We start from the raw sequence: 13,686 nt of genomic DNA on the forward strand, positions 1-13,686 counted from the left end.
GTCCCATCTCACTGACCCTGGTAACGGATTTTCCAACTTGTGTGAGCTATAAAGAGTATGAATAATTTTTGAAGCAGCGTATTATAGCAATCCCTATGTCTTATCATATCCACAATCTCTCTCTTTCTCTTTTTAAGATTTATTTATTATGTATAGTGTACTGCCTGCATGTATACCTGCAGGCCAGAAGAGGGCGCCAGATCTCATTATAGATGGTTGTGAGCCACTATTTGGTTGCTGGGGATTGAACTCAGGACCTCTGGAAGAGCTGCCAGTGCTCTTAACCTCTGAGCCATCTCTCCAGCCCCAATCTCTTAAAGATATATAATTCATATTTAAGAGACTTTGGAGACAGACTTATCTAAAATAAATAAATACAAACATATGCATTATACACAATATGTGTTCATTTCTTCTAAAAACAGTGGTGTGAAAATGTAGAAGAGGACTGGAGAGGTGGCTCAGCAGTTAAGAGCACATATTGCTCAGCAGAGGACCTGGGTTTGGTTCTGACACCTACACAGTTATAGCTAGAGTTTTCCTGCCTTGCCCACAGTCAGGACAAATCTTTGTCACCTGCCAGTCCCACAGCCGCTCAGACCCAACCAAGTAAACACATGGAGACTTATATTGCTTACAAACTGTATGGCCGTGGCAGGCTTCTTGCTAACTGTTCTTATATCTTAAATTAACCCATTTCTATAAATCTATACCTTGCCACGTGGCTCGTGGCTTACTGGCGTCTTCACATGCTACTTGTTATGGTGGTGGCTGGCAGTGACTCCTTCCTCCTTCCTGTTCTTTCTTTTCTCCTCTCTGTTAGTCCTGCCTATACTTCCTGCCTAGCCACTGGCCATTCAGTGGTTTATTTATTGACCAATCAGAGCATTTGACATACAAATCATCCCACAGCACACGGTGACTCACAGCTTACTCTAATTTGGGATCAAATACAAGCTCTAGTGTTAACAATGCCCATCGTATCAGTTACTTGGGTGGTTGAGCTGGGAGTTCCAGACAAACCTGGGCAGTATAACAAGATCTTACCTCAAATATAAACAAGCAAATAAAACGCTGGCTCCCAGTGGGCCTGCTGTGTAATGTTGGGTGGCATGACTAACTTTGACTGTCAGCCTGACACAAACCTAGAGTCACTTAGGAAGAGGGAACCTCAACAAATTGCCCAGACAGATCAGACTGGCCTGTGACCATGTCTGTGAAATATTTTCTTAAATGCTAACTGATGTAAGAGGGTTTGCTGTACTGTGAGCTGCCATTCTTGGGTCTGTGGGCCTGGACTGAATAAAAATGGTCGTGAGGCAAACCAGTAGGCAGCAGCACTGCTCCATGGTCTCTGCTTCAGTGTCTGCCTGAGCTCCTGCCCTGACTTTCCTTGATGGTAGACTGCAACCTGCAAGGCAAGTATACCCCTTCCTCCCTGTGGTTAGTGTTTGATAAGGTTGACACAAGCTAGAGCTGCCTGGGAAGAGGGAAGAGGGAAGGAGAAAGGAATTTCCCCTACCAGATGGCCTGTGGGCATGTCTATCGGCATTTTCTTGATGATTGATTTGGCAGTATCCAGCCCACTGTGGGTACTGTTACTGATGGGAAGGTGGTCTTGGACTAAGAAATAAGAAAGCAAGCTAAGCAAGCCAGTAAGCCATGGTCCTTCATGGTCTGTGCTTCAGTGCCTGCCTCCAGGTTCCTGCCTTGAGTTGCTTCCTTGGCTTCTCTTGATGCTGGAATATAAACTGTGAACTGAGATAAACCTTCTCAAGTTGCTTTGGTTAGGGTGTTTATCACAACATCAGAAAGCAAACTAGGACATCTATAAACTATCCCTTTGCTACCTCAGTTTCTTCAGCTAAAATAGGAAGAGTACCTGTCTTAAAAAATTATCTCCTGGATCAATCAATATATACATAAAACTGAGAACACTATCATGGTAAAAATCTTACAATCTACTTTCCTACTAAAAAATAGTGTAACCACATTGACATGGTGAAAGCAGTACCTTCAACATTAAAAAAATATTTTAAAGGATTTATTTATTTTATGTTTTTGAGTGTTTTACTTGGTGCTCTTGAAGTTCAGAAGAGGATGTCTGATCCCCTGGAATTAGAGTAAGTTGTGAGCCACTGTGTAGGTGCCAGGAACCAAACCCAGGTCCTCTGCTGAGCAATATGTGCTCTTAACTGCTGAGCGACCTCTCCAGTCCTCTTCTACATTCTAACACAACTATTTTTAGGAATATATGCATAGTGTGTATAATGCATATGTGTATTTATTTATTTTTACATAAGTCTCCCAATGTTACTCAACCGGTCTTGAACTTGAAATTCATCTGTCTCCTTTTTGAGTAGATGAGTTTACCATCTCTGGCATGTATTACCATCTCTGGCCAGTCAGTTTTAATTATAGATATATATTACTGCAAGAGATTCTAATGTCACCTTCGCTTTTTTGTGTAGCATATAATGTTGGTATTTGTTGGCATGTATTTCCTTCCTTCTTTCAATTTTAGAAAAACCCTGGTTGTGTCTTAGGGTTCACTTCTTACTGGTATGAGTCAGAGAAGTCCTCATTGGTAGTATTCATGAAGTACTCTTCCCTGTCAGTGACTGAATTTAATTAGAGATTACATGTAACCCCATTATGGCAATGAGATAATAGGGCATGCATGTTGGGAAGCTTCTGGGGAAGATTATCTTTTTATTAAGACTGTATTTTTTCTTTAAGGAAATTTTGATGATGATGATGACGATGATGATGTGTTTGTGTGCTCATGCGACATCATATGTGTGATGGTCAGAGAAAATCTTTGTGAAGTAGGTTATTTTCTTCTACCTTTACATGGATTCTAGGGATTGAACTAAGACCCTCATGTTCTAAGAGATGCACCTGCCTCTGCCTCCTAAGTGCTGATATTAATGTGTGTCCACCATGCCCAACCTTATCCAGAGTTTAGATTTACTTGATTGATATAGGGCCACAATCTTCTGCTGGAACTAAATGCCTGAAGTTTTAGTTTTCATAGCATCCTTTTTCTTTTCAATTTAGGAAGCAGAGACTCAATATGAAAGGCAGATTGCTAAAATTATTACAGAGACACAAGAACTGAAATGGCAAAAGGTAAGTAGTCCCCTTTCAGATTACCATCTTCAGCATCTGTTTAAAACACACTCCAGGGGCTGGAGGGATGCTCAGTGGCCAAGACCACCTGCTACTCTTGCAGAGGACCTGGTTCCTTTCCCAGCACCAAGATGGAGCTCAATCATCCATAACTCCATTTCCAGAGCATCTGATAACCTTTTCTTGCCTCTGTAGGTTCCAGACCTGGACATGGTATATATACATACATGTAGGCAAAACATTTATACACGTAAAATAAAGTAAATCTTATATTCTAGTATTTATTACAAGTTTTTAAAATTTCATACATATATTTGGAGGTAGTATAGCATTTGAAACATGGGCTCATGACAATTCCCACCAAAATCAATGGTATTTGTGGCTTCAGAATTTTTAAGCTTTCTGATATAACACTGAGGACAATTCTGCTGAAAACTTCTGTTTCCATCTAACAAATGTTATAGGGAATGAGTGTTTTTGAGAGTGGTGAAAGCTCAGGGCTAGGCCCATGTTTCCGCAGGGTGGTATATCACGTAACCAAACAGAAAAAGTATACGTTGTGATTTTATTTGCAATCTTATCTCCATTAATGCATTCATGGTAACACTTCTTATGCCTTTCCATCAAAGTACAGTTAACACCTAAAGAGCAAAGATTAAGTTGATGCTTCTCCTTCTTAGGGGTAATGTCTCATATTAACAATTCAAATGACAGTTGAAATCTGACTAGAAATAATGGGAAATTTTAAGGTAAGTCTGGCTCACATGGTGGTACAGAATATGGGAGTTACCAGGGCAGGATTATGTGAGGGACAGACCTACAGTCCTGTCCACACAAAGAGAAAACAGGTGACTACTAAGTGAAAACTGAACTTTGCATAGATTTTTAACTATAAGTCGTGCTTGGTTTCTGAGTTTGTTTGAGACTAAGTCTTGCTGTCCACTTTGGTCTTGAATGACTGGGCTCAGGTGATCTTTTTACCTCAGCTTTCTGAGTAGCAGAGACTACAGGGATTTTCAGATGTGCCTGGCTATATCTGATTTTTAGATAGGAAGAATCAACAGTATTAAATTCAGAATAGGAGAGGCTGGAAAGGTGGCCCATTGGTTAAGAGCACTGGCTGCTCTTCTAGAGGACCCAGGTTTAATTCCCAGTATCCACATGGTAGTTCACAACTGTTTGTAACTCCAGTTCCAGGAGATCCAATGCCCTCTTCTGGCCCCCACAGGTACTAGGCATGTATATGATCTACAGACATACATTCAGACAAAAAACTCAAACACATTAAAAAAAATAAAATTCAGTAATTCAGTATATTAAAAAATTAATGTAATTTTTTAATGTATGTGCAGTATGTTTTAACCAAAATAACCTTAAATTTGTATCAATATACAAAAATCCATATCAATGTAAAATATTTATAACTATTACTTGCTTTTTTTCATTTTTTTAAATTTATTTTTTCCTTTTATTTTACAATACCATTCAGTTCTACATATCAGCCACGGATTCCCTTGTTCTCCCTCCTGCCCCCCTCCCCTTCCCCCCAGCCCACCCCCCATTCCCACCTCCTCCAGGGCAAATCCTCCCCCGAGGACTGCGATCAACCTGGTAGACTCAGTCCAGGCAGGTCCAGTCCCCTCCTCCCAGATTGAGCCAAGCGTCCCTGCATAAGTCCCAGGTTTCAAACAGTCAACTCATGCAATGAGCACAGGACCCAGTACCACTGCCTAGTTCCCTCCCAAACAGGTCAAGCCAATCAACTGTCTCACTTATTCAGAGGGCCTGATCCAGTTGGGGGCCCCCTCAGTCTTTGGTTCATAGTTCATGTGTTTCCATTTGTTTGGCTATTTGTCCCTGTGCTTTATCCAACCTTGGTCTCAACAATTCTCGATCATAAAAACCCTCCTCTTTCTCGCTAATTAGACTCCCGGAGCTCCACCTGGGGCCTAGTGGTGGATCTCTGTATCCATATCCCTCAGTCCTTGGATGGGGTTTAATGTAATTCTTTTTAAAATACCAAGAGCATGTTTGGGAGTACTTAGGCTGATTCCAAGACTTGTATAAACATAGAGGAATAGCCTGGAAAGTAATAGGAGGAAAAAGGAGAATGATGTAGTGGCACTTTGATCCTTAAACATATTATAAAGCTATAAAATAATTAAATAGGGCTAGTGAGATGGCTCAGCTGGTAAAGGTACCTACTACCAAGTCCAATGCTTGAGTTCAATCCTCCCACTCCCTCTACACATGCCTGTGACCTCTACACATGTGTATGCACATACGCATATACATATACACACAAATATTTAAAAGTTAAAATAGTTTTGTTGTATATATCAAAATGTATTCTGTAGACATACCATACTACAATCCAGAAACAGAGCCAAATACATATGGTAATTTAATTAATGATAGAATTAGCTTTTAAGTCAACAAGGAAGAATAGATTATTTAATAAATAGTATTAAAACTGGGTGTCAGTGGGAGAAAAATAAGGCCAGATTCCTATAGTACTTTACAAACTTGTATAAATGAAGAAACTGTCCACAGTGTTAGCAGTGTGAAAATTACTGTGCTGTGTTGACTAGAATATCATTAAACAACCTGTTAAAAACAGCTGTATTTATTAGAACTCATTGTAGTTTGAACATTTTATAATCTCAAGGTTTCAAAAGAGGCATATCAGGATGAGAATATAGAGAGGGTTTGTATAGGCTCAAATGCCTTTAGGTGGATAATTTTAAGTTGGGCTGATTGGGATTGAAAAATTTGTGATGCAATATTTTAAGATAGATCAGGGTAGCAACATGAGGATCTTGAAGCTAGTTTTGAGAATGAAGTATTTATTTATTTATTTATAAACTAGGTGTTTTACCCAAGTAAACAAGTACCTTAAAGCTTTTGCATTGGTCCAAAACACTGGCAGTTTTCTTATTTTTTTAAATGTTCTTATGAAAATAACTACTAGGCACAGGTTTTCTGACACAAACAAATTAGTATTGGTGCTGGTGTTCTCAGAACCTCTTAGTTTTGAATGTTCTGTTCTTTTATTCAAGTGAGTTCATTTCTCAGTTCTCACCCCCTTCTTCAACTTGACCCAGAGAGGAGACTATTATTATTTAGGATGTATAAATCAAATCTACACTGTTTTATGAAGTCATAGTAGCATGTATGAGTGATCCTGGTGATGTCTGTTTATATTCTATATATATTTCCTGTCTTTTTTGATTGTTAGTTCATTAGATAGGACAATATCTATAAAACAGTTCCATATCCATTCCATACCAACATGAAAAAATGCCAAGTTAAAAATAATTATTACTGATTATCCTAAATCAGTAGCTAAGAGCACCAATTTAAACCAAGAGAACAAAAACCATCTCCAAATCACAATTTCAGTCCATTGTTGGACTCATCCCGCAGGTGGCCAAGAATTCGGAAAGCAATATTGAGGCTAATGATTGGAGATATAATCTAAGAAATACTGTGCATTTACTCATTTAAGGTTCTGGGCTGTCAACAAAGAGGAAATCAAATAGTTAGGCATGTATAAAGGTTAAAAACCTCTTAAGCACTGCAGTTGGTGACTCTGTTGATCTGGATTAGGAGTGCACATGCTTTTTGTGTATAGAGCCGTACTGTAAGTATTTCAGACTTGTAGACCAGATAGTCTTCCATGACAGCTATCTAACAGCCATGGGTAGTCGTGGATGAGTGAGTATGTTATTCCTTTTTTGGGTTTCTCTTTGCAACTATTTAAAAATGTGAAAACAATTCTTAGTTTACAGCTAATGGTCTGCAGGTCATAGTTTCTTCTAGCCTTTTTTTTTTTTTTTTTAAGACAGAGTCCCACTTTTTTTTTTTCAAGACAGGGTTTCTCTGTATAGTTTTGATATTTGTCCTCGAACTCGCTCTGTAGACCAGGCTGGCCTCAAACTCACAGAGATCCATCTGGCTGTGCTGCCCGAGTGCTGGAATTAAAAGTGTGTGCCACCGCCACCCAGCCCGAGTCTCACTTTGTAGACCAGGCTGACCTGGAACTCACAGAGATTCACCTACCTCTACCTCTTACTGCTGGGATTAAAGACATATACCACTGTGCCAGGCAGATTCTGGTTTCTTGACTCCAGATCTAGATCTAACTCTGTAGGCCCAGGAATAAAGACTGTCTGTATTATATATTTATCTTGCTGATTTTTTTTTTTTTACAATTTTCTTAGCATTTTCTAGTTTTAAATTTCTTGGTAGCATAGAAATCTAGGTATTGGAGAGTAAAAACTAATATCTGTTCAATTAGGAGATCCAAAGATTTATGCGCTGGAGTTTAGATATTGTGCTAAAACCAAAGTAACTGATAAATTTTTTTTTCAAACATGGCTTCCAAATATCTCATTTCTTTGGAGTCATTTCCAGACGATATCTTTGAGTTTTAAGTCATGTAGGAGAAATGTGCTAACATTCAGTGTTGATATGATTTTTAAACACATTTTATGTATTCCTTAGAGTACTTTACTAGGTTTGTCTGAAGTAAGGAAATGCCTCAAATCAGGGGAGAAATAGCCAGTTTTATAGGGCAGTGTCTAACAAGTTTGTGTGGTTAAAGCCAATGTCTGTAGAGCATGTGGACATCACAGTCTTAGAAGTTGGAGGCAGTGGGAGAGCATTTTGGTGATATATTGTGTACCATAATAAAATTTGCCTGAAGATCAGAGAACAGAATAAGCCACTAGATTAAACATAGATGCCAGGCAGTGGTGGCACACACCTTTAATCCTAGCACTCGGAAGGCAGAGATCTGTCTGGATCTCTGTGAGTTCAAAGCCACCCTGGACTACATGAGATTGATCCAGTCTAGGAGAGAAACAGAGCCAGACAGTGGTGGCACACACCTTTAGTCCTAGCACTTGAGATCTCAAGCCTTTGCTTGGGAAACACACACATCTTTAATGCCAGGAAGTGATGGAGAAAGATGTATAAGGCGTGAGGAGACAGGAACTAGAGGCTTTTTCAGGCTGAGGAGTTGGTGAGATAAGAAGTGGTGGCTATGGCTTGTTCCTTTGTCTGTCTGACCTTTCAGCATTTACCCCACTGTCAGACTCTGGGTTTTTTATTAATAAGACCATTTTAAGATTCGTTTTACAGAGCATGACAGTGTTATAGCACTGACATGTTGTTGACTCTGTTTTTCCTTAAGACTACAGATGATGGAGACAGTGAGTTTCTGAATTAATGACAAGGGTTTACAAGGTTTTCTAATAAAATTGCTGGTAAAACGTCACTAGAGAACCTGTTTAGAAACACAGCACCAAGAAATTCTTTTTACCCTCAGAACTGGAGCTCCATGGCAAGAAGTTTCAGTCCATCCTGGGAAGAAGTAGGCACTGATGAGAACACAGTCAGAATCCATTGTAGGGTTAATTTTAGGAAGCCGTTTACAGGAACTGAGGCTAAGGATCTACAAGAGGGACAGTTTAATCAGGCGGGTTCTACTGACGCAGGAAGTATAGCAAGGACAGCCTTCAGCAGTCTTAGCAAAACTTGTATTAGTGCTGTAATTAGTACGTGTCTAGTCAGTCCTATTCTGATGGGTCATCTCATGTAAATGTTTTAAGAAATCCCACTAAGGTCCTCTGGTGCCACCAAGTGTTTGTCCTGAAAGTGTCCCGAAAGAGATTCCTTATGTAATTTACTATCACATTTTCTTTATAGCATGGAGCCAGTTGTGAGCATTCCAAAATAGCCTTTACAAATCTCTCAAAAGATTTGGCTTTTGGGGTATTACAGAGCCCAGGATCATGTATCATGATTAGCTAGGGCATTTGCTCTGGCCCTTCTGTCATCCTTTTTAGTGCATATGTGTCCTCAGGAAGCATTAGAACATTGGAATGGCTGCCTTTACAACTTGGATTCCTGCCGAAATTCTAAATCTAAACCCTCCTTGTTTCTACAGTATTTTGAAATTATGGCTATCTGCAGAAGCACACCTGATGATCATGTTAACTCACTTCTCTCCTGACAGTTGGCAAGCTTTGTTGAGTAAGATAGATTCTGTCATCTTGGTTCGTTTACCTCTGTTAAGGAACCATAACATAGAGTTCAGTGGAGACTGTGGTAGCATGCCTGATATTTTTCCTACTTCAGTTTGAAAACTTACCTATCAACAAAGATTAAACCTAGATTTGATTTAGGGAGAGTACCTGTCTTAGTTAGGGTTTCTATTGCTGTGGAGAGACACCATGACCATGGCAACTCTTGTAAAGGAGAACATTTAATTGAGGTAGCTTACATTTTCAGCAGTTTAGTCTATTATCATCATGGTGGACATGGTGGCATGCAGGCAGACATGTAATTAGTATGTGTCTAGTCAGTCCTATTCTGAGGGTGGAGAAGGAGCTATATCTGCAGGCAATAGGATATGGTCTGGAACGCTGGGTGTGGCTTGAGCATATATGAGACCTCAAAGACCACCCCCACAGTGACACACTTCCTCCAACAAGAGCATACCTATTCCAACAAAGCCATACCTCCTAATAGTGCCACTCCTAATGAGCTTAATGGGGGCCAATTACATTCATGCTACTACAGTGCCTAACCAATCAGTTTGCATCATAGTCCTTGCTTAGAGACTAGATTGTCAGGATTTCTTCTTTGAATTACAAGAACTAACAGTCTTTAAAAAAGTTTAGTCCCTCGTAGCCCTGACTGGCCTGGAACTTGCTGTGTATGCGAGGCTGGCCTGGAACTCACTGAGAACTGCTTGCCTCTGCATTCTGAGTGCTAGGATTAAAGGTGTGAATACTACCACACTTGGCCAATCATTTTTCACTTAAAACTGTATTACATTTAAGTCCTTAAATATACATATATAAGATAAATACCAATGTATGTATATGTATGAGTATAAAATGAATAATATATAAAAGCAGAATGAATATATTCTCTCTGTCTTTTTCTCTCTCTCTCTCTCTGTGTGTGTGTGTGTGTGTGTGTGTGTGTGTGTGTGTGTGTGTGTGTTGTGGAAAGCTGTCCTCTAGGCATGACATGGCTGTTGCTGTCTTGAAATCAGAACCATTGTGCTGTGTGAGGTCCTCACAAGAGTTGGTTCACTGGTGGGAGAGCATATGCCAGCCGCTGATGTGCCCATGAGAAGGAGGTTCTGGTTTATCTTTTCTTAAAGATGGGGTGTGATGAGGAGGAAGGAAAAGAGGTACAGATTATATCTGTGTTAAGTAGCTTCCTATGGCATCAAAATTTTGGAACCCATTAAAATAATCTAACAGTGCCTAACTGGACAGTGAGGTGAAGATGAGAACAAGGGAACAAGCATAAGGCCCAGTTCACCAAGCTGCTTAGCTGTGTTTTCCTCATAGTTGAGATGGAGGAACCTTGGTGCTAACATGGGTGTGTGTGGGTGTTGGTGATCTTGCTAGACTCCATGGTGAGTTGGAGGAGGTTAAAGAGGCTCTGGTGGATCTGTGTAGCTTAGGTTGGCATATAATTTGGATTTGTAAAGTACAGAAGTGATCAAGAGGGATGAGAATTAAAAAAATTAAAAAAACAGAGACAAGATTTGTATCAAGACAAAGTATCTAGGGAAAAAAAAAACAAGAAACCAAATTTGGTGCTTTTAAACCCATGGAAGGCTTTTAAGCCCAAACAACAACAGTTCATCCGCTACACGGGTCACAACAACAACAACAACAGAAACAAATGAAAGAACAGTGCAAGCAAAAAACGATTAGGGCTTCATAGACCCAGCTTGCCCTCTATGAAGAGGGCTCAGTATATATTGCTAACCCCTTTGAATAGCTTACAGATTTAGAAAAGCTGCTTAAATGTGTGCAGGTACACCTGAAGGAGCAAGGATGGGAAGTCAGTGTGTGCACATGGTACAGGGTGTGGTGATATTGTGTTCCCCCAAATATTGTGCACCCTAATAAACTTATCTGGGATCAGAGAACAGAACAGCCACTAGATATAAAGGCCAGAAAATGGTGGCACACACGCCTTTAATCCTATCACTTGGGAGGCAGAGATACATTTGGATCTCTGTGAGTTTAAAGCCACACTGGAAACAGTCAGGCATGGTGACTCATGCCTTTAATCCCAGGAAGTGATGGCAGGGAACAAAAAGGTATATAAGGGGTGAAGACCAGGAACTAGCCTGGATAAGCTGGTTAAGCTTTTAGGCTTTCGAGCAGCAGTTCAGCTGAGACCCATTCGGATAAGGACTCAGAGGCTTCAGTCTGAGGAAACAGGATCAGCTGAGGAATTGGCAAGGTGAGGTGGCTGTGGCTTGTTCTGTTTCTCTGATCTTCCAGTGTTCACCCCAATACCTGGCCCTGGGTTCGTTTTTATTAATAAGAACTTTTAAGATTCCTGCTACAACAGGGCATAGCTGTGAGGTCCTGGGAGTTTTATGGTTGGGTAAGGTACACTTGCAACTCAACCAGGTGACTGAGAAAATCTTACAGGAGTGTGTGCCTTTAGATGTGAAAATATCAGCTAGGGAGTTTAAATGCAGAAGGTACATTGTGTGTTTTGGAAAAGGTTACTTAGACCATAAGATTTTGTTAGCCAGGGAGGCCCATGATACCCCACAAACAAGGCAGCTCTTGCAACTGCTGTTGGCTCTGTGCCAACTACATGGTAAAAGTACTTCTGAACATACTGCATTCTTGGGTTGCAGAACACGGGGAAATAAAGCTGAGAGAGGAAGGGCAGCTCCTTCCCTGCTTTTGTAGTATCAGAAGACACCGTGCAGACTGCTGGAGAGAATTGTTTAACAGTCAGTTGTGAGTCTTGTGTGCTACCCTAGCAACATGACAGGCAAGATGTGCCCACTGACTGGTACAATAGTGGTACAATCATTATGGATGTAAACAATTTTGATTGTATTTAAGGTCTGTTTCACAGGAAGGGGCACACATTTAGTACTGTATGCCAGGGTGAAAACTTGTGGCCAGGAAAGATGTAGGCTCCAGCAGGGAAACTATTACTAACGTTTTGCTAAATGAGTATGATGTAGTTTGCTCTGCTTCCAGGGTGCTGGGGTTAAAGGTATGTAGCACCACTGCCTGGCTTCTTTTCTGTTCTTCTCAGTGCTGGGATTGAACCTAAGGTCTCATGCATGCTTGGCAGGCATTCTACCTCTGAGTCCACCGAGCTGTGTACCAAGGAGGCCAACTTTTTTCCTTTTTTTTTTTTAAAAATGTGTGCAAATACTTTTAGTCATTTTTGTTTTATGCATGCTAGAAGAGGTCATTAGATCCTATTATAGATGGTTGTGAGTCACCATGTGGTTGCTGGGAATTGAACTCAAGAGCTCTGGAAGAGCAGCCAGTGCTCTTAACTGTTGCCATCTCTAGCCCACTTATTTCTTCTCCTCCCTTTCAGGCCTATTTAAAAAAAATAACAAGAATGATTAATTAAAAAAATGTGTGTGGGGCTGGGCATAGTGGCTCAGGACTTTAATCCCAGCATTTGAGAGGCAGAGGTGAGTGAATCTCTTTGAGTTCTGATCTACAGATCAGAGTGAGTTCCAGGACAGTCAGAGCTACATAGTGAGACCTTGTCTTAAAAATCAAAACCAAACAAAAAAAGTTTTTTTTTGTGTGTGTGTGTGTGTGTGTGTGTGTGTGTGTGTGTGTGTGTGTCCGTGTCCCATATGTGCAGCTGCCCATAGAGGCCAAAAGAGGACGTTGAATCCTGAAGTTACAGGCAGTGGATGTAAGTGCTGGGAACTGAACTCTAGAAGAGCAGCAGTGTTCTTAACCATTGAGCCATCTCTGTAGCTAGCTCCTTAACTTTGAAATAAATAAAATAGAAAACACTTAACATTAAATATTTAGCCTAAAGAATCAGACATAGCTTTCTCTCGAAAAAGGGGAGAGGTGAGAAATTGAATCATATAAGTGCGATAAAAAATGCCTAGGGATTGGGGAAATGGCCTGGTGGGTAAAGTGCTTGCTACACAAGCGTGAGGACTGAGTTTGTTCTCAGAACCCGTGTAAAGCCAGATGAGGTAGTGTGTGCCCGTAATCCCAGTGCTCGCTCCTCCAGTGAGATGCGGCAGCCCTAGGAACACGCTGGCCAGTTAGCCTGAGCACAAAGCAGGGGGTCAGAACCTGTCTCAGACAAGGTGAACCAACCCCTGAGTTGTCGTCACCTCCACCCTCGCCTTTGTGGCAGTGCAGGCTTGCACTTACAACACACACAAAGTTGCGAGTGAAATTCTTTGCTGTGCTTTGGTTTTACGAAAAATAGTTTGGTCACCTTAAAGAAATAAATGTCATTGAACATATACACTTAGATAATAAAATTGGCTCCTCTGGAAATCCCAACTCCAAGACTACAATTCTTCTTGTGTACTAGGGTCGTTTGTTAATTTTAATTAAATAAGTTAGAATTCCTTCCTCCCTTCCTCCTCCCTCCCTCCCTCCCTTTCTTTTTTTCTTTCATAACACCTTAGACTAACCTCGAACAATCTGTGTCACCGTGGTGGGCCTTGAATTCCTAATCTTTACCTCCCATGTGCTGTGACAACAGGTG

General features: G+C 40.6%; 1 protein-coding gene across 1 annotated transcript in view; it reads left to right on the forward strand.

The window, feature by feature from the left end:
* Ccdc73 (coiled-coil domain containing 73) overlaps positions 1-13,686 on the forward strand; it is a 124,673-nt gene that overhangs the window by 37,277 nt on the left and 73,710 nt on the right. Inside the window, exon 3 of the mRNA XM_042275845.2 lies at positions 3,061-3,132. Within this exon, the coding sequence (XP_042131779.2) occupies positions 3,061-3,132 (72 nt within the window). The remainder of the gene's footprint in view (positions 1-3,060; positions 3,133-13,686) is intronic.

The sequence above is a fragment of the Peromyscus maniculatus genome, chromosome 4, assembly GCF_049852395.1.
Source record: "Peromyscus maniculatus bairdii isolate BWxNUB_F1_BW_parent chromosome 4, HU_Pman_BW_mat_3.1, whole genome shotgun sequence".
Lineage (NCBI taxonomy): Eukaryota > Metazoa > Chordata > Mammalia > Rodentia > Cricetidae > Peromyscus > Peromyscus maniculatus.